At 44.4% G+C, this 20955-nt stretch overlaps 1 protein-coding gene across 1 annotated transcript; it reads right to left on the minus strand.

Moving 5' to 3' along the window:
- Positions 1–1197: 1197 nt before the first annotated feature.
- Vps11 (VPS11 core subunit of CORVET and HOPS complexes) lies at positions 1198–15351 on the minus strand. The gene is made up of 15 exons (XM_051197239.1): positions 15130–15351; positions 13690–13834; positions 13464–13599; positions 12762–12925; positions 11774–12021; positions 10288–10489; positions 9759–9910; positions 9089–9275; positions 7858–8004; positions 7575–7763; positions 7323–7484; positions 6489–6831; positions 6212–6383; positions 1990–2212; positions 1198–1693 (listed from the first exon to the last, which is right to left on the minus strand). The coding sequence occupies exons 1-15, from the start codon at positions 15318–15320 to the stop codon at positions 1529–1531; spliced, it is 2826 nt and encodes a 941-aa protein (XP_051053196.1). The 5' UTR covers positions 15321–15351; the 3' UTR covers positions 1198–1528.
- Positions 15352–20955: the final 5604 nt, after the last annotated feature.

The raw sequence follows: 20955 nt of genomic DNA on the forward strand, positions 1-20955 counted from the left end.
CCAATCACAGAGCCTGTGATTTTCTCATTTGAGACCAGGTCATTCACTGTAGCCACAGCCTAGTCTGGAACTCACAGACATCTGCTTGCCTTTGCCCTCTTAGTGTGACATACACCACTATGCCTGGCCTGCTACTTTCTTTAAACAATCTCTTAGGAACAATTTACCGACAGGACCCCAAATAACATCACCCAAGTAACAATCACAGTGATATAACCTTTAGCTCAACTTCCAAAGGGGTAAAAATGTTTGAACAAAAGATCTTTTTATCCTGCTTATCTGATATTGAATACAAGATACTAACCTATCATGACTAGGCCCAAGGCTATCTGCCTTCTGTTTATTTAAAAACATTTAAATGTTATTATGTGTGTGTGCGCACATGTGTATGAGGTAAGAGGCCAACTTGAGGGAGTCCTTTCCTTTCACCTTGTGGCCCCAAGGAATCAAACTCAGATTCTCTGGCTGGGCAATGAATCTACCTGCTGAGTCATCTCACTGGATCTGTAGGTTTTGAGACAAGCTCATGCAGTCCACTATCTATTGAAACTGGCTTTTAAACTCTTGACTGTTCTGTCGCCTGCAGAGTGCTAGGTTATAGACATGGGAAGAGTATCATCCCAGTTTCTGCTGGACTAAGCACTCTGCAGGAGACAGAACAGCTCAGTCACTTTTTGTTTTGAGATAAAGGTCTAAGTAACCAGGCATCTAGCCTAGCCTGGCCTGGAACTTGCTCTGTGTTGAAGGCTGCTCCTCCTAACTTGTGTTATTCTGGTCTCAGTTTCTAGTTTACTACACCCAGCTCATTAGGCCTTTTGAAGAAGTTCTTCAGGAGGCTGAGGATAGAGAATAGTGGTGTATTTGCCTAGCATGTGTAGAGCCCTGTGTTCAAGTCCCAACACAATGAAGTATTCAGTGAGTTTAACTTTCCTAGCTGCCACAGGCCCCACCCACTACTGAAATGATGTGGGGCAACCAGTAGGAAGACAGACAGGAAACTAGAATTCTCCAACACAGGGTGGTTCTTAGACATAATTTAGAATCACCTGACAGCTAGGTGTGATGGTGTACACTTTTAATCCTAGACTCACGAGGCAGAAGCAGGAGGATCTTTGGGCCAGCCTGGTCTATGCAGTGAGACCCTATCTAAAACAAAACAAAAAACAAAAACAAAAAAATTCACCTGAAGAGTCCTCATAAGATATTCTTCAACACTCAAGTCATTATACTCTTTATTTATAAGCTCTGAAAGCAAGAAACCAAGCACAGCCTGGTGCCCTTGAATAGAGAATAAAGCAGCTATTGTTCACAGAGAGATTGCTGAGGTGCCCTTCCTCACTGGTGTGGAATAATCTATATTGCTGGTCAGCAGGAGGACAGCAGGCTGGCAGGAGAGGAAGGAAAAGCAGATCCCATCTTGAGTTCCGAGGGTCTGGAACTGTGGTCATGTCTGCTACAACAGCTCGACGAAGGACCATGCCTGTGCTTTAGGGGCCCAGAGTTCCAGGCTTTCCCAGGAGCTGCGTAATTAAGTCCCTCTCCTGGAGTGCATCAGCAGGTCCCGCTGCAGCCCAGCCTCCAGGCTGGGGGTCAGTCTGGCTGTAGGAGGGTCGGTCAGGAGAGTCAACTTGTTGAAAACCCCTCTGCCAAAGTAGTCAGCAATCACAGAAAAGCTATCATTGGAGCATTTGAGCTAGAAGGAAAAAGGAAGAATCAAACCTACAGTGTTCAGTTGATAACTGAAAAGGAAACAAACCCTCTGGTAATCCGAAGACACTGTGTGACACTGGTGCGATGGTGGTGGCCTTGGTCTTGTGTAAATGTGTGTCTGTGTGTGTGTCCACCAACAGAGGCCAGAAGAGGGCATCAGATACCATGGAGCTGAATCACAGGCAATTGTGAGCCTGCTGATATGGACTCAGGAAGTGCTTTTAACTACTGACTCCAGCACACCCTCTTCCCTACCCTTCTTAACCTACTCATCCCCACCTGGTGCTGGAACTGATCGTGGAGATCTCGTTTCTGTTCCTGGGCCCGGATCATGTCCATCACCTTGCGGTTTTCGGGGAGGCAGGTTGGGCAGTCAGCATCACTTTCTGAGTAACTCTCAAAGCAGTGCTGGTGGAAGGAGTGGCCACACAGGAAGTGGACTGAGGGCAGCTCCAAGGCACTGTTACAGATGCTGCACTTGGTCTTCTGGAAAATCTTTGGACTATAGGCAGGAGACAAAGAGTGGTAAAGAGTGAGGGCAGGGCCAAGGGTCTGGAGGAAAGAGAGGAAACAGATGAACAAGAAGGTCCCTGCAAATGTCACAGAAGCCTTGCCTGTTTTTATCACCCAAAGGGAATCAAATAGAGACAAAAGCTCCAACTTGGAGTGAAGCTGTATAAGTGTAAGTAATTCAGAAGGATATATGTTGCCCTCTCTCTGTTTTCCTTTTTTTCTTTTTTGAGACAGGGTTTCTCTGTAGCTTTTGAGGCTGTCCTGGATCTAGCTCTTGTAGACCAGGCTGGTCTCAATCACAGAGATCCACCTGCCTCTGCCTCCCGAGTGCTGGGACTAAAGGTATGTGCCACCACCTCCCAGCCCCTCTCTCAGTTTTCAAACTGCTATCACATCCTTTTAAAGGAGCCATTCCTGCCAACCTTACTAAAATTGTGGCAGATATTTGCAATAGGGGGAAGGAGGTACAGATCTAGTTTAGCAAAGTGTTTCCTTAGTAAGGACTCTGGCCTGCATTCAACATTCAATATACAGTATTTTGGTATTCAACACACACACATACACACACACTTTGTTTTCCCTTTATTATTATTTTCTTTAAGGACTTCCATACCTGGCTTTATTTATTTTTACGATTATGAGTGGGTTTCCTATATTTGAATATGTACCACAGTAGGTCAGAGGAGGGTGTGGATCCCTTGGAACTGAATTTATAAATGACTGTGAGCGATCATGTATGCTGTGAATCAAACCCAGGTCCTCTGCAAGAGGACCAAGTGCTTTTAACCACTAAACCATCTTCTGGCCCCTTCCCACCACTTTTAATTTTTAATGTTTCTTTTTAAACTCACGTGTACTTAAGTTCAGGTATCTACCAGGCAAGAGGTATCAGATCCCCCAGAGTTAAGGTGATTTTGAGTACCTAACATGAGCGCTGGGAACTGAACTTGAGTCCTCTGAAAGAATAGGACATGCTCTTAACCACTGACCCATCTCTCTAGTCTCCTTCTCTTTCTCCATTTATTTTCTCCTCAGAATTTACAACTATCTCAAACATTGTAACTATCTGCCTATCTGTTTTCCAGATTTATTTTATGTGTATGTGTGTGTCTGAGTGTACATTTGTGTGCCACTAGAGTTTGGGTGCCTGCTGAGGTCAGAATAGGACATCAAATTTCCTGGAGCTGGAATTACAAGCAGCTGTGAGCCACCTGATATGCAGGCCCTCTGTAAGTGCAGTGAGCACTCTTAGCTGCTTAGATATCTCTACAGTCCCAAGCCATTTATTTTAAAATGTTTACTGTATATCTCTAGGACATGAGGCCCATGAGGGCAGGGCTTCTTGTTTGTACTATTCATTAAAGGCTTCAGACATAATGAAGGCAGAGTGGAATGAAGAAACATTCCATAATAAACATTTACAATGTAATGGGCAGAATAGACAGAACACTTGATAACTGAGTGTGGCAGTAAATAGCTATGATCCTAGCACTTCAGGAAGATGAAGGAGTTCAGGGTCAGAATCAGCTATGTAAGACTACCTCAAACAAACCAAACACCTAAAGACTTAATGTTGCGGAGGTTAGTACATCCCCCATCAACTTAACTTCTATTATTAACAACTCTATCCAGGCATGATAGCTCATTCCTAAAATCCAAGCACTTATAAGGCTGAAGCAGAAAGACTGCTTTGAGTTCAAGGTCAGCCCAGGCTGCAGAGTAAGACTATATCTCAAAAATAAAGCAAACTATGGCCTGGAGAGATGGCTCAGTGGTTAAGAGAACTGGCTGCTCTTCCAAAGGACCTGGGTTCAATTACCTAGCACCCAGTGGCAGCTCACACCTGTTTGCAACTCCAGTTCCAAGATCCAACATCGTCACACAGACATACATGCAGGCAAGATACCAATGCACATAGAAAAAAGAAGAAGCAGCAAAATAAAAAAAAACAAACACAAACAAAGCCTAGAGTTAGAGGCCTGTAATCACAGCTATTGAAAAGGCAAGGCAACAGAATCAAAAATTCTATCAGCCTGGCCTACAATGTGGTTCACAATGACACTGGGTAATTTCATGAGACCATAAAACTAAAAGGCTGGTCAGATGACTCCGCAGATAAAAGTGCTTGCTGACCTGAGTTTCAGCCCTGAAACCCATGTGGAAAATGGGATATGATAGTGCATATCTGTGGGTAAGACAGACTGGAGTATGCAGCATGGAAGACATAGGAGACTCCCTGCCTCAACAAGGCAAACATTTTTGAAAGCAGTCCTCTGACTTCCACAGGCCCCTATGGCATACATGTACCCACACGCACACACATAAAACAAAAAACAAAAACAATTGCTTTTAAAAGAGTGCTGGGGTACAGCTTGGTGGTGCTGTGTTCTTTCAGCTTTTAAGTGGTTCCGGGTTCAATCAACAGAACTGTAAACAAATAAAAATGTTGAGATTAAATTATTCACTTCCTAAAATCAATTTTATTTCAGAACATTTTCACAACTTAGATGTTTGCTTAGAAAACGTAAATATTATGTATTCACAGAAGAACTGGCCTAGTTTTAAAATAACCTCTACAAAGCCCATTAAATAATGACTTACAGGGCTGGAAAGATGGCTCTGCAGCTAAGAGTAAATATTGCTCTTGCAGAGGAGGGACTTGAATTCAATTCCCAATTCCCAGTACACATGGAGGTACGGGTGGGCGCAGAACTGCCTGTGACTGCAATATCTGGGTTTCTGATGTCTTGGTCAAATGCAGGCAGCTGCACTCAGGTACACACACAAACACAGACACACACTCCTGTTGAAAAGGACCCGAATTTAGTTCCTAGCATCTACATTAAGGGGCTTACAACTGCCTATAACTCCAGATCTAGGAGACCCAATAGCCAGCCTCTCTGGCCTCTGTAGGCACAAGCTCTTATACAAGCACAAGCACACTCGCACACTAAAATTTCTTTCCTGTTTTTCAATTTTTTTGTTTGTTGGATTTTCTGAGACAGAATTTCTCTGTGTAACAGCCTTAAGTGTCCTGGAACTCACTTTATAGATCAGGTTAGCCTTGAACTCACAGAGCTCTACCTGCCTCTACCTCCTGAGTGCTAGGATTAAAGGTAAGTGCCATCAGTGCTGCCTTAAGCTGGGCAGTGATGGTACATTTATTTTTTTTTTAATACTAAAATCTTTAAAAATAAAATTTTATGGCTAGGCATGGTGGCACACCCTAGCACTCATGAAGCAGAAGTAGGTGGATCTTTGTCATAGGACAGCTAAGGAGATATAGACAGACCCTGTCTCAAACAAAACAAAAACAAAAAGGGGGGGGGTATATAATGAATCATTTTTTTTAGAATTCCTTCTTAAAACATCTTCAGTGGGCTGGGGGTGTATAGTTTCAATGGTAGAGTAGATGCCTAGCATGTGCAAGGAGCCCTAAATCAGTGTTCTAAACCTTCTGAACGCTGTGACCCTTTAATACAGTTCCTCATGATATGGTGACCTCAACCATAAAATTACCTTGTTGCTACTTCATAACTATAATTTTGTTATTGTTATGAATCAGCCATGTAAAACTGGGAATGGTGGCTCATGCCTTTAATCCCAGCACTTGGGAAGCAGAGGCAAGCGGATCTCAGTGAGTTCAAGTCCAGCCTGGTCAGCTAGGACTATTACTCAGGAAACCCTGTCTTAAAACACCTATCCCTCCACGCCCCCCCCCAAAAAAAAAAACATTTTTAAAAGGATGAATAAACGAATTGTAATTTAAATATCTGATATATAAGATAATTGATATGCGACTCCCAAAAGGGTCATGACCTACATGTTGAGAATTATTGCCCTAGACTAATCCTTGAAGAAGAAGGGGAAAGAGAGAAAGAGAAAGCTCAAACCCAGTTCACAGATCCTCTGTCTGGAAAGCACGGAACACCACACTGTGACAGTCTAAGTCATCCCCTGTCCATTCCACCTATCCAGATGTGGCTACCTGGACTTGAGCTCTTGGATTTCCTGGCGGATGCGAGTGGTCTCCTCTCTGTACCGCCTCACCCGAAGCTCATCCTGTGCAATCTGTTGGCTCTGTTTCTGCAGTTTCTGGACCAAGTAGTCTCGGATGATGGACAAGGTGGCTGTGGAGTTGTGGGCCAGGGTCTGTACCACTGTGATTTGAGGCCAGGAAGAAATATGATAATGAACCAGGGAGCACCCACTAAACACCCACAAGTGCAGCAGCCTGTCCCTCACCCAGCCTGTCCTCCCAGTACCTAGAAGAGGTGGCATGAGGTTCTTGTTCTCGATGTGCTTGAGGACAGCTGCCACGTACTCCTTGCAGTCTTCCTCCTTGCGGGCAAAGTAGCTGAGAGCCTGTTCCCACAGGGAGGGGTCCTGCTCCCCGTGGCGCTCACACACTGCAATCACCTGCCGGTACTGCTCATGCTGCATGTGGTAATGCATGATCTGCTGGAACAGCTTCCCCTGCTCATAGAGGTAAAGGACCCCATCCTGGAAGTCGTGCATCTGGCACAGTACCAGCGCTTTATCAAACACATCACAGAATCGGCCACTCTTCAGCAGGGAGATGGCCTCTGCGTGAAGTTTCTCCTTGGCCTACAAGAGAAGTTGGTTGGGTTGTTAGTCATCAGAGGACACAAGATTTTTCAGACAAGGCAGATCTATGTCTCTCAGTCCAATTTCCCATCAGTGAAGCCCATAGAGCCCAAGGTGAGGTGCCACTCTCAAAATCAGCTGTGGCTGACTTGTGGGTCCTGCCCTTTTGGCAAGCCTCTATCTCCAGAAATATTTACATTATGCTTTATAACAGTAGCAAAATTACTGTTATGAAGTAGTAATGAAAATAATTTTATGTTGGGGGTCACCATAACATGAGGAACTATATTAAAGGGTCGTAGCATTAGGAAGGTTCAGAACCACTGTTCTAAATAAACAAAAGGCAGCCACAAAGCTAGAGGACAGGCACAGAAAGAACTCTCTTTTCTTTATTCACTGCCAGCAAAGGAACCCAGGGCCTCACACATGCTAGACCAGTGAGCACCCCAGCTGTCTCTCCAGCACCTCCCATGGCTTTGGCCTGGTGTCACCTGTGGATCCTTCTCATGGGCCCAGTTCTGCAGCCGCAGCTCCAAGAGTGTGTCATAGATGCCCTGGGGTGAGTCTGGCTGCACTTCACTCATGTGCTCCAGGAAAGCTTTCAGCTCCCTTGGGTTGTTTGCAAAGATGGGGATGAACTCCTCAGAGTTGGCCTAGGATGGAGGAAAGAAAGAGGCAAGGTGGCTGGTGAGCAGGCCTCTACGGTGATCCCTGTTACCCCAAACTGTTTTCCCAGGTCTCACCCGGAAGCCTGGAACCTCCCGATCACCCCGGCCTTCCAGACTGGGCCTATAGTCAGTACAGAGTCCTTTCAGCAGCTGCGTTGTCTGTTCCGGTATGTGGTGCATGAGGATCTTGCCATAGCGCTTCATGTTACTCTCTGCCTGCTCAAAAGGCAGCTTCCCGATATACTGAAGGGCTTCCTGATAGTTCTGTGGAGAGATAAAGGCACCCAGAAGGATGCATCTTTAGTATCCCAGTATGTCCTCAAAGCAGCACACTGCCCAAAGCAAGAACCACACCCACCTTAATATCCTCTAGCTGGATCTTCAAGTACCACTCATGATGTGCGTGGTTCTCAGCCAGATAGAGGGCATGGGAGTAGTAGCCAGCCTGCCTGAGGACCTTGATGGCTGTCTCCACATCAAAGTGGACTTCACTTTCACTCTTTGTCTGCCAACAAGACATTAAACAAGATCACTTGCACAGAAGTAGCTGGAGAAGGCAGAACAAACAGTCATCTTTAAGGCATGTTACTAAAGAGCAATTATAACTTGACTTTAAAAACATGCCAGCGTGCTGCCCCTTTCACATCCAAGAATCAAAACTACTGACCAGGAAGGCCTCCCCTGCCTCCCCCACCCATCTGTCCATCTGGCTGGCAGGGAGAGGAAAGAACTTGCATGGACCTCTGGGTGGGAGGTCTAAGGTGTCCTGCAGGATGTAAATGCAGTTTACATTTTATTTATTTTTTTTTTTTTTTGGTCAAATGATTTTAATTATAGGAATGCACAATTTTTTTAAATATACAAATAAAGTTTTAAAACCTGAAAAACAAAACAAAACAACAACAACAACAAAAAACAAACAAACAAAAAACATGCTAGCCAGCCTCTGGCAATTTCTGCTTAAAAACCCAAGGCTTTCCTTTGTCTCTATCATTAGAAAGACACTAGAGAGATGGCTCAGTGGTTAAGAGCACTGGCTGTTCTTCCAGAGGACACAGGTTCAATTCCCAGTACCCACATGGCAGCTCACAGCTATCTATAACTACAATTCCATCAACACACATGAAGTAAAATTAAATCTTTTTTCTCTTTTGGTTTTTCAAGACAGGGCTTCTCTGTATTGTTTTGGAGCCTGTCCTGAAACTAACTCTGTAGACCAGGCTGGCCTTGAACTCAGAGATCCGCCTGCCTCTGCCTGTGCCTCTGCCTCCCGAGTGCTGGGACTAAAGGCATGAGCCACCAATGCCTGGCAGTAAAATTAAATCTAAAAAGAAAGAAAGAAAAGGAAGGCATTTCTAGGAATTGAGGGCTTCTTCAATGGCACTTCCTGGGCTGCAGCATCATAGAATGTTGTAGACAGCTAGCAGGAATAGCTACTCTTTTTCTGTTAGTAGAGTAGGAAACACTGGCTCCCAGATAAAGCTGACACCTGCCTTCCCATGTCCTGTACAAGACCATCGAATCCTGGTAAGCCACTCTAGGGTCAGTGAGGCTTACCAGGAACCATCCCATCCAACACCACCCTTCACCTTGATGAATTCCTCCAACTTTGAGCTGTCCTTGAGCTTGGTATAGCAGTTCAGAAGCAGGGTGGTATGATCAGCATTAGCTAGAGACTGCCGATGCAAGGTCTGAAGGTAGGCAGTCAAGTTGTGGATGCGCTGGGCGTCCAGAAACTTACGGATCACATAGGATGGCTCCAACCTTCCAATGGTTCTAGGGAAACATCAGTATCCTCAGGGTTAGAGTCCTTTGTCAAGTCTGATGCACAGGGATCACTGTAGACCACGTTAGTGGGCCTTGGGTAACTCACTTCTAACAAAGTCATCTCTTGGAACTCTCTATGTAGACCAGGCTGTCCTTGAACTCACAGAGATCCACCTGCCTCTGTTTCCCAAGTACTAGGATTAAAGGCTTGTACCACTATGCCTGCTCTTTTGTTTTAAGATAGGTCCAGTGTGTAGCACAAGTCTAACCTTGGAACACCCAATCCTTCTGCTTCAGTCCTGGGGCTATAGAAACGTATTACATGGCCAGTTATCCTCTCATTGGCAGCACCAGTTTCCATAGTAAATGTGAACAGCTCCAAGTGAACTACAACAGCCTGCTACTTCTGCCCTTGCCTCCAGCATGGGTTTTGGCAATCTAGCCCGCCTGTTTTGTATCCAGAGCTATATCCCATGGCCCATGCAAACTAACCGGATATACTGCTGAACAGCTCCATCATGGTTGCCCTTGCTGTAGAGATGGTCTCCATACTGCATGAAAATTTGAGCCAGCCCGTCACTGTCCAGATGCTGACTCTTAGCCAAGTTAATTGCCATCTCAAATAGATTCTTCTTAAATAGCATCTAAAAGAAGAGAGATTAGAACATTGGTAGAAACAGTCCTGAGAGTATACCCTCCCAAAGCATAAGCAGACATAGCAGATAGTCCTGGAGTTATAATCTGCCTACAGTCTAGACCTCAAGGTAACCCCAAGACCAATACCAACATCACCTCACTTCATACAAGCCTCTGTAAACAAGGAGGGTTGGCTCGAGTTCCCAGCCATTACTTCCCTCCAAAGCCACAGCCTAGGCCATTTATTTGTAATCCTTTCCTGAGGAAACTGAGTAAGACTATGACCCAAAGGAAAGAAAGTCACTGGGCCCAGGTGACCTAAGAAATCCATTCCTATAGCTACTTCTAGATGCTTGTGACAGCTCTGAGAACCTGGTGGCCTTGCCTCCAGTTTGGTCTGTGTGTCCTTCTCCTGCAATGCGTGGACCCGCCCATCCCGCGTCAGCACGTACAGGGAGCCCCACTCAGCGAGCACATCCACTACATCCTCAAAAATGGCGCTGTAGGCTATGAACTTGTTGCACAAGTCATAGATGTTGAGAATTTGCTTGTCAGAGCTCTGTGAGTCCCTGTTGGTAAATTCTGACCTGTACAGGAAAGAAAAGCACCCACTATTTTAGACCACTTCTGTCTCTGTTCCTTATGGTTCCTTCCCATGACAAGTTTGGTGCTGTCCCATTCCAGTTAGAACAAATCACCTCATTGGCCCCTCCAGCAGCTCATCTCATACATACAGAATTGTGCTGACAGTTGTGGAAAAGAACATAATCCTGGTCTTACCCTTTAGTATCCTATCATTGATCCTAGCCAACAGAGTAGAAAATTAAACATTCAGATGTCCACTCAACAAAAAAATCACCCAGTGCCTAGTACGTTACACAATGTACTTGGTACTGAATGAAAACAATCCAGTAGAGGCCAGAAGAGGGCCCTGCTGATTAAAATGCTTGCTTTGCAGCACGAGGACCTCAGTTCAATCCTTAGATTCCCAAATTAAAAAAAAAAAAAAACACATACAGGGGTTGGAGAGATAACTCAGCAGCTAAGAGCACTTACTGCTCTTTCAGAGGACCCCAGTTCAGCTCCCAGGACCCATACCAGGTGGCTCACAACCTAGCTGGGGGAGGGGGGTGACTGGATGCCTCTGACCTCCATGAACACTTGTACATGTATGCACAAAACCCATACAAACCCAGATATAAGTATATACACATAATTAGAGATTAAAAAACTTAAAACAGGTACAGTGGCACACACTTGTGCTGGAAAGGTACATAGAGGCAGATCCTGGGCTCTCACTGGTTGCCAACCTACAGTCTACTATCCTTGGTGAGCTCCCGGCAAGCCAAGACTGTCTCCAAAATAAGCAAATGACAACACCCAAGGTTGTCCTCTGGCCTGCACACACATGAACATATACATACACACACACACACACACACACACAAACCCCAAGCGGAAGCGCATTCACCATGCAAAAGACCCACTATTCACTTCTAGGTCCCTAGAAAATGACAACAAAGACAACAAAAACCCCAAACAAGAAAACCCATGCCATGCACTTCCTGGCACTTTGCAGTTGCTCGTCACTGAATTGTTTCTAGCTCTACCTAATGTACTTTAACCAAAGAGCAAAAGAATCCAATCCTAAGTCCAGATTCCCTGAAGCATTATACATTTACACAGTATTTTCACAGCAAATGTCTGGAATAAAACCATATTTTTCAGCAAAAATAGTTAACTGAATCTAGGTGGAAGATCAACATACACAAAATGCAAATGACAGACTGGCTGGATCCAGGGTTTTAAAAATATAGCAGTTCTGAGGCACAAGTCCAGTTTTCTCTTTGCCCCTTTCCCTGGAGTCTTACTTGGGAGAAACCTTCCGGTCTCTGGAGACAATGACAAGGTAGCCTCTGAACCAGTGGGTGATGAGTTTATGGCCCTCAAAGGCAAAGCAGGGCCCTCGTTCATCTGGCTGGTAAAGGTAAACACACTCATCTCCGGCAACAATGAACTGCAGGTCCTGAGAAGGGTCGCTCAGAGCTGAGCAACGCAGGCCACAACCATGGGTGTCCAACTCCACACGGGGGTAGTCTTTTCCAGAAACTATATAGGACTGCCAAAGGGAAGAAAAAGTTAGCAGGCTTCTTTTCTTTGCTTTTTTTCAAGACAGTGTTTTTCATTGTAGTCGTGGCTGTCCTGGAACTTGCTTTATAGACCAGACTGGCCACAAAGAGATCCACCTGCCTCTGCCTCCTGAGGGCTGGAACTAAAGGTGTGTGCCACCATATCCAGCTAAAACATTCATTTCTACCTAGATTCTTTCCAGTTTTCTTCAACTAGCATTCTATTTCCCCTCATAAGCTTGCCTTCTCCAATCACCATCACCTAGCTACTACATGAATGTATTGTGGTGCCATATTCTTTCTTTTTATATTATCACAAGCTATCACTAGAGTTGTGTGAGCTAAATAAACACAATGATTCTTTGCTGTTTTACTAAGTGTATTCCTTGTTTGGGGAGGCAGTTCAGTGACTGTGAGCACAGTGAACATGGGGCTCTGGGATTGATCCTTGGTACCAAACATTTTCCAAAGGCAGTTCACAACTGCAGCTGGCCTCTGAAGGCAAATATACACATATAGCCTACACTTAGGAACATATACATAAATAAAAATTTGGGGAGAAATTTTTGGCATTAGGAACATCAGAAACCAGAATGGTGAAGGTATTTCTCTAACTGTGCTTAACAGTGGAGAATCAAGTTCTTCTCCTACAAGCAGAGAGTTCTTTTCTTAAGTCTACCTCTTCTGTTTTCCTACTATTGTTGATTCCCGAGTATGACTTTAATCATACCTGAACATTTTCAGTTGTCACAACAAACAAGTGAGTGGTCTTTCCTGCTTGGCGAAAGGCCAGCCCAGTGACAGGATAGTTGCCCTTGTGCAAAATCTGGGTCTTGCTATGGCGGTCCCGGGTGATATCTCCCTTGTTCAGAGTAACACTGCCATCTGTGAAACCTGAAGGCCACAAAACAGTGTTTCAGGGTGGATGAAAAGAAACAGGAGTGGAAACAGAGAAAAGGCCACCAGAGGCACTCACGAGAAATGACATGCTTTTTCCTGTGCCTACAATTACACTAATGGTAGCATAGATCATATCTGTATTCACTGACTCATTCTCTCTTTTTTATTGATTTGGGGGGGGGGGTCAAGACAAGGTTTCTCTGTGTAGCCCTGGCTGTCCTGGAACTCCCTCTGTAGACCAGGCCAGCCTCAAACTCAAGAGATCCGCCTGCCTCTGTCTCCCAGTGCTGGGATTAAAGGGGAGTACCATCATCCATTCACTGATTCATTTCAGAGAACAAAACTAAATATTCTCCCATTATAAATTTTAAATAAATCTACAAGGCCTTGGATCAGTGCAACGAGAACACCACGAATGAACTGCAAAGACTACTTCAAAGAAAATGTACTTAAAATTTCTAAATGGAGTTCTCAAAAAATGAAAGGAAAAAAAAATCTAGGAATGTTGGTTTTTCCCCTTTCTGCTGCTTACCAATGGCCATGAAGTTGAGATTCTCATGAACTGTCAAACAAGACACAACAGTTGGTTCCGTCCCTGGGATGGCAGGGAAGATTCGAGTGCACAATGGATTGCCACCATCTCTCTTTTCCAGGTTCCAGATCTTAACCTGGGGACAGACCAAAGATACGTAAGTGTTAGCTTCCCTCCAACCAAAACACAGTCCTAGGCTTCTGGAGCTTTCTTTTCTGGGACTTACCAAGGGATTAATACCTTCCTCATCCTCTCCAACTGATGCCAAGATATTGTGCTGCTTTAGCTGATAAAGATGAGTCACACGCAGTTTGTAGGCCTGGAAGCCTGTAAGCTGTAGGGAACGTGGCAAGAACCAGATCTGGCCTTCCATATGTGCAGGGTAGTCAAGAAGCTTTCTTTCTAAGGAGTGACAGGTCCCACCCACCCTCTTCTCTGTGGCTCCATTTTCTATGCTTTAAATCACCTGCAGACAACCATACTCTGAAAGTATTTATTTTTATTTGGCTTTTTGAGATAGGGTTCTCTGTGGCTTTGGAGCCTGTCCTGGAACTAACAGAGATACACCTGCCTCTGCCTCCCGAGTGCTGGGATTAAAGATGTGCACCACCAACACTTGGCCTCTGAATATTTCTATAGTAGATGAAGAATTAAAATATTTTATGAGAAAAAAAAAAGTTGTAACTGAAAAAGAAATGCCAGGCAGTGATAGGGCACACACCTTAAATCCCAGCACTGGAGAGGCAGAGGCAGGCACATCTCTAAGTTTGAGGCCAGCCTGGTCTACAGAGCAGGTCTCAGAACAGCCAAAGCTACACAGAGAAACCCTGTCTCAAAAAACCGAAGACAAAAAGAGAGAGACAGAGAGAGAGAGAAAATTAAACACACTGAGCACATACGTTTAAGAGAAATCATATTCCTATAACTTCAAATTATAGGACACTATAACAACTGTTCTGTTTTAGTATTACCATTTCTAATCTCGTATGGAGCTTAAGTTAGAAATTAAAGGTATGGTCAATATGTGTTTTCACTGATTTAACTTTCTGTCAGCTATGGAATCAGAAAATTGATATAGTACAGCGTACCATGTTGCTATTTACACTGATAGACTAGGAATGTTAAAGCATTTTTGGTGTATAGTACTTTCCATTTATGATGTAATCGCCTAGATGTAACCCATCCTAAGTTGAGGATCATCTCTATAGGAAAAAGTAGCACCCATGTCGTTTATTACTACCTATGGCTTCAGACATCACCCGAGGGCTGATTGTACTCACAACACCAGAATCTAGGTATCAATGAACATGGTCATAACCTCTAAATCTCCAAGGGCTTTCCCCATGTATCTTGAGAACAAAGCAAACAAACTCCTTGTCTCAAACTTGCATCTGCTTGGGTGCGGACTGATCTTACCCTTGTCAAATTGGCATTAACAACCTTTTACATAAAAGGAAACTGAAGCCAAGAGTTAAATGACTTGCCCAGGACTGCTCAGTTGACAAGTTAGAAGAAAATGGACTTCCTTCTTTCTCCCATCAGACCACAGAGGAGGTCTGGGCTCGCATCTAATTGCGAGTGCACAAAGCACTACTGACAGATTCCATTCCAGCTGGAGGAATCCCTTAGCGCTTCCGTGGAGGAAAGGGACAGCTCCACAAGAAGGATATCTCCAAAGACCAGGCTCCCGCGGCCAGAGTCGCAGACAGTGATGCCCGGAGGGAGGCAAAGGAACTTGGAAGCAGCGGATCCAGACGCCGGCGCGGCTCCGGGAGCGGCCCCATCATTACCCAGCGGCTCCTTCACCAGCTCCTTCTCGAAGAAGACGAAGCGCCGCCACTGAAGGTAGGCCGCCATCTTAGCCGAGGGCCCCGCCTCCGGAAGCAACATCACGTGAACAGCACAGGCGAGTCATGTGAGAGGCATCCTGTGCGCGCATGCGCGCACAGGTGCCCTTGAGTAGGCGGTGGCTGCTTCGCAAAGCCCTGGGTTGGGTGGGGTGGGGGTGGAGCTTGCTGGCAGCTCCCTAGTCCTTTGATGTTATGACTTCTGCGATTTTCCCTTTCAGACCTGTGGTGGACCTCTTCGAGGCCAGCATGCCCTCCACAGCGAGACTGTGCCTCAAAACTAAAAACCCAGTCAGCTCTGTGCGGTGTCGCTGTGCAGAGTCATGTTTTAGGGAGCTTTCTAATGCTTCAGCTTTTTAATGTTGATTAGAGCTGAAATTAAATGCCACTTTCCCAAAAGTGATTAAAAAACAGCCTGATCAAATTTAGAGTTTTTTTAATATATAAAACTTTACAAATGGAGGGAACTGGAGAGATGTTCGGTGGTTAAGAGCACTGGCTGCTCTTCTAGAGGACCTAGGTTCAATTTCCAGCACCCGCAGAACAGTTCACAACTGTCAGTCCCTCCAGTTCCATGGGATCTGACACCCTCACGCAGACTGATATGTAAGCAAAACACAAATTCACATAAAATGAAAAAACCTTTACAAATGGAACTATTCCATCAATAGGCAACTAGACAGGCAGTATGTAGTTTCTGTACAGGTCTCTTTAGTAAATACTTTCCTGTATACCAATGAGAAATCTTATTCCAACAAAGTAAGTTTCGGTTGTTGTTTTGTGGAGGGGTGAAGTGGCGTGGACAAATCAGTAAAATAGACACTGATGGCTCTTGAAGGATGTCACGAATTTTGTGAATTTTATCTTGCTGTGCCTAGGTGGGACACATTTTTAACCTGTCAGAAATATTTTAGGTCATAAATGGAAGCAGGTATACAAAACCAATTTTTTATCTCCTGAGTGCTGAGATTAAAGGCACAGATGCACTGCCACCACCCAGCTAGCCCCTATTTTAAAAAAAAAAAAAAATTAGCAGGATGGTGGTGGCACATGCATTTTTGCTATTGTTATGAATCTACTGATTCATAACTCCTAAAGCTAGGAGTGGTGACACATGTCTTCAATTCCAGCACTTGTGAGGCAGAGGTTGGTAGATATCAGTGTATTCAAGGCCAATCTAGTCTACAAAGTGAATTCCAGGACAGCCAGTATACACAGAGTTATCCTGTCTCAAAAAACTTTTTTTTTTTTTTTTTTTTTTTTTTTTTTGAGTCAGGGTCCTGTCATTTAGTGCAAACTGGCCTCAGACTCACTATGTAGCACTTGGGAGTCAAAGGCAGGTGACCTGTGAGTTCAAGGCTAGCCTGGTCTGCAATGCAAGTTCCAATATAGGGCCCTTACCCAGAGAAATCCTGTCTGAGGGAAGAGGGGAGGGGCTAATATATAACTTTAGCATGTGGGAATATCAGAAAATGTCCATGAATGAAGCTGTGAGAGTTTGGGAGAAAACTCAAAACAAAAAACCCAAGTTACCTCTGTTACTCTAAATCTTGAGTACGGGAATTCTGTCGCCCGTCTACTAGCCAATGAAAAGTCCAAAGGGCGGAGTTTTGATTGAGAAGGCGGAGTCGAGGGGCGGGCGGTCCTTTTGAAACTAGGAAGGAGCGTGGCTGTAGCTGCACAGCAGCTGGTGACCTATTTAGCGTTTTCCATTCTCCCTTCTCTTTTACTACTGCACGGATTTTACTTGATGACAAACGGTAAAGTAATCCGTTGACTCCCTTCATCATCTGGCGCCCATATGGATAGGCTGTACGGCGGCGGTGGGGCTGTCCGCCGGCGCACTACCGCCCCCGAGGCCTCCCCAGCGCTCTCCGAGCACCAGCCCCTCGGCCCCGGAGCTCCCTGCGCTCCCGCACAGCACCTCGGAGCTTCCAGCACGCACCCCGGCACTCCCTGGTCACACACGGTTCTGCAGCGTGCATTAGCGCGGAGCCGGTCCGCCCGACTCAGGAGGCCCAAGCCTCTCTCCTCCAACTAGGGCGGGAGAAGTCCGGCTCGAGTTCACGAGGGCTCGGGGTCAGGAGGAAGGTAGCGCTCGCAGCTGAACTCTCCCCCGCCGCGCCAGAGGTATTTCGTGGTTGCATTAGTGTCAGGACGGAGGTCCCGCGCGTGGCTCCATCCGGCCCATTGCGGCTTGTGGTGCCGGTGTTCCATAGTCTCCGAGCTGCCTCCCGCCTCGGTGTATCCCGCCGCCGTAGGAGCAGCGCCTGCCGATCAGCGGCACTAAACCCCTGGCCCCTCGGGCAGCCGCGGCGTGCGGGTTTGTGCCTGAATAGCGGACTCAGTGGACCCGCCCAGCAATGACTGCAGCAGCTTATATCCCGCCCCACTCCGAGCTGCCTACAGGCTCGGCTCCGGCCAAGTGTAGCAGCGGCCCACCCTGCACTCAGTCTGAGGCGAACCAAAATTGGTCATTGTAGTTTCAATTCTGCTTAGAAACACAGGTCAGTCAAACGGGACCACGAAGCCAGAGCAGAGTTCTGCTAGGACCTGCCTTGGCGCCCCAACTGCGACGTCTGCTGGCCAAACATCCTTACTACAGCACAAAATCTTGTGCCTGCTAGTCGATCGAGATAATCAAACCTACAACAACAATCTTCCGAGGATTTTTAACTAAGCTAAGTTATTTGATAACTTTAAATTTTAGACTGATTAATAAATAATTTTAAAATGTCCACGCCAATGGCGGGTAACATCACTTTGCACGCAAGTAGACATCTCATTTCTGCTATTGATGGAATGCTAAGAGAGATATCTAGCTGTGATGGGTACATTTTTAGTTATAATTGTTATTAGTCCGGTAATTCATATCCTTTATAAAGTGGTTTGATAACAGTGCTAAAATGAGAATCTGACTAAGATGGTACTGATTTTGCAGTATGGCAATGAGAAGTTGGCTGATAAACTATACGCAATTGAAAAAGGTTATGACAAATTATTAGAAAGAGCTCTGAATTTAGAAAGTCATTTGCATGTCGAACAGATAATCAATAAAGAAGACAAGGCAGACTTGAGAGACAAGTTAAAAACTTTAGAGACATACATGAATGAGGAAAACAAGAAACTTGCTGATTTAATGAAGGCTTTACAAGCATTCACTATTAAAAAGGTTCAGATATTACAGGGAGCAACTACTAATAGATTCCGAGCCTTAGAAGAACCCAGCAATATTAAGGTTTCTTATGGTGTTCATTCTGCATGTGTGAGGCAGTTAGTTGTTAAATATGTGGTCTTCTAGCAATGGTATGATGGGAGATAACATTCTGTAAATATGCTTCTCTTATTGATTAATGAATAAAGCACTATTGGCAAGATAGGCGGGACTAGGAGACAAAGAGGATTCTGGGAGATGTAGTAGTGGAGAGTCAAGATGTAGAGGCTACGAATAGAACAAATAAAGCATTGTGTCTAAAAAAAAAAAAAAAAAAAAAAAAAAAAAGATGTAGAGGCTTGAAAGGAAGAGGTTTGGACCCTCTTTCCAGTAAGATAAGACCATGTGGAAACACTTAGATTAATAGAAATGGATTAATATTTAAGACAGAGCTAGCCAATAAGAAACACTAGTTGTTGGGAACTGAGGCTGGGTCTGTGATCAGTTATGGAATGAATCTTGGCTGAACTCTGGCTGTTTCTCTTGGCTGTATATTTAGAGCCTTCAGTTATACCATAAAGGTTTGATGATTTAGTAACTAGCCCTATTTAGTAAGATCAGCCTAGCATAGAACCAGTAGCCTCATTATTATAGTACCATTTCTTGTTTGATCTTTCCACCTTGCCAATATCCATTCTTTGTGATTTTCTATATTCTGCTTGCAAGAACACCTGGTCCTCAACTATTCTTCTTACCTCCCTGCCCCCTCCCCTATATCCTGCTCTGCCAGCCTATATAACTCCAGGTAGAAAAATAAAATTTGCCACTTGATCAGAATTCTGTCTTGTCAATCTCTGCGTCTTTTGCCCCCATCCCCATCCCTTGGGTCTTTGGGTTCTAGGTTGAAGTCTCAAGGGTCGAGGCAACTAGTAACAGGCTTTACATCTAATACAAGGTCTCTGTGTGTTATTTGGGACTGACCAGGCTGGCAGGAAAAACTACTAGCAACAATGATATCGATACATATGACTGGAATCATTTAGTCTCAGCAGGTAGGGAAGTGGTGGTGTGTGCCTTTGATCTCAGCCTTAGGAGGCAGGGGCAGAGGCAGAGGCAGGCAGATCTGAGTTCTAGGCCAGCCTGGTCTACAGAGGTCACAGAGAAACCCTGTCTCAAAACAAAAAAACAATTAGTCTCAGCGGTATTAGAATATGTTCATCAGTTACAATGGAAATTATTGGAGAGAAGCTAAGACTTTTAAAAACCAAGGTAAGACTAGATGTTTTGAGGCTCCGAAGATTAAATACTAGTTATGCTGATGTGGATTAGTCAAGCTACATTTGATAATCACATTTTGTCCCTATGCCATACAGCAGCCTTAAATGCTTTGGACAAGATTTTTTTGCCTGTATACTTTAATGATGTGTTGGCCTCAGAATGGAAACGAGCATATTTGTTGTTTTAATTTTGTTTCCACAGGAAAAGAAAAGCTATGGACACCATCAAAATTAATACAAATTCTATTTGAGTAGGAGACCTCTTGATTAGAAGAGCTGATGATTCATTTACCTGCATGGTGATTCAACCTGTTGAAAAACTCAAAAAATTAGGTTCAGGGCAGGACTCTGTTTTGTCTTTCTAGGAAAATCATCCATCTTGAGGAATTTAAAGGCTTTTGGACAAATAAGTATCTGAAAAAGGGAGAGCAACCCAGAAATGTCAAGAAAAAGAATAATCTGACCTAATGGTATAACATACTTTAAACAGGGTAAAATTTCAGATACCTTTGAAATGTTTGGTTTTGCTAGTCTCTACAGTCATGTTAACAGGTGGTCTTTATGTAGCTGTAACTCAAAAATTAAAGCTGGCTTTGGAGTTGGGGTGTGGCTTTCTCCTCTAAATCCAAGCTGATTGTTAAAAAAAATTCCAAGTTTCTGTCTCATCAGAAAAGCCACCTAGTATTGGACTATTGTTGTCTCCCCAAAATTCTATTTTTCCTTATATGTATACTCTTTAGATATAGTGCTATCTTAAAATTTAATCTCTCCATTTTGATAATAATAATCAAGTTTTCCACAGTGAGCAATAAATTCTAAGAGTGATCTCTTGAAGTCTCCAGAAGGAAGATAGGGCCCCACAACAATTCTATCTCATTCATAAACACCAAAGACCAACTTGGGATTACAAACTGCTCAAGACAATTCCAAGGTGGCTAGCTGAGATTCTCCACCTTCTTACAAAACTTTAGCCAGAAACTTTGGATGAGAACTTCAAAGGCTAGATATAAATGTTACATCTAGTACTCATGAGACTTAACCATTGCCTTAGTATTTTACAGGATTCCATAGAGATACTGTCGTCCCCTAGACAGCAGGAAGCAATTCTAAGAATGCCATGCCCCCTGCTCCAATAGATGGGATGGATGGTGTTTTGGTTTTTCTCAGGGTTGTGGATGATTATCGTCTATAAGGCTTGGTTGCAAGTTGTTATA

Source organism: Phodopus roborovskii, unplaced genomic scaffold, assembly GCF_943737965.1.
Source record: "Phodopus roborovskii unplaced genomic scaffold, PHOROB, whole genome shotgun sequence".
NCBI classification, from domain to species: domain Eukaryota; kingdom Metazoa; phylum Chordata; class Mammalia; order Rodentia; family Cricetidae; genus Phodopus; species Phodopus roborovskii.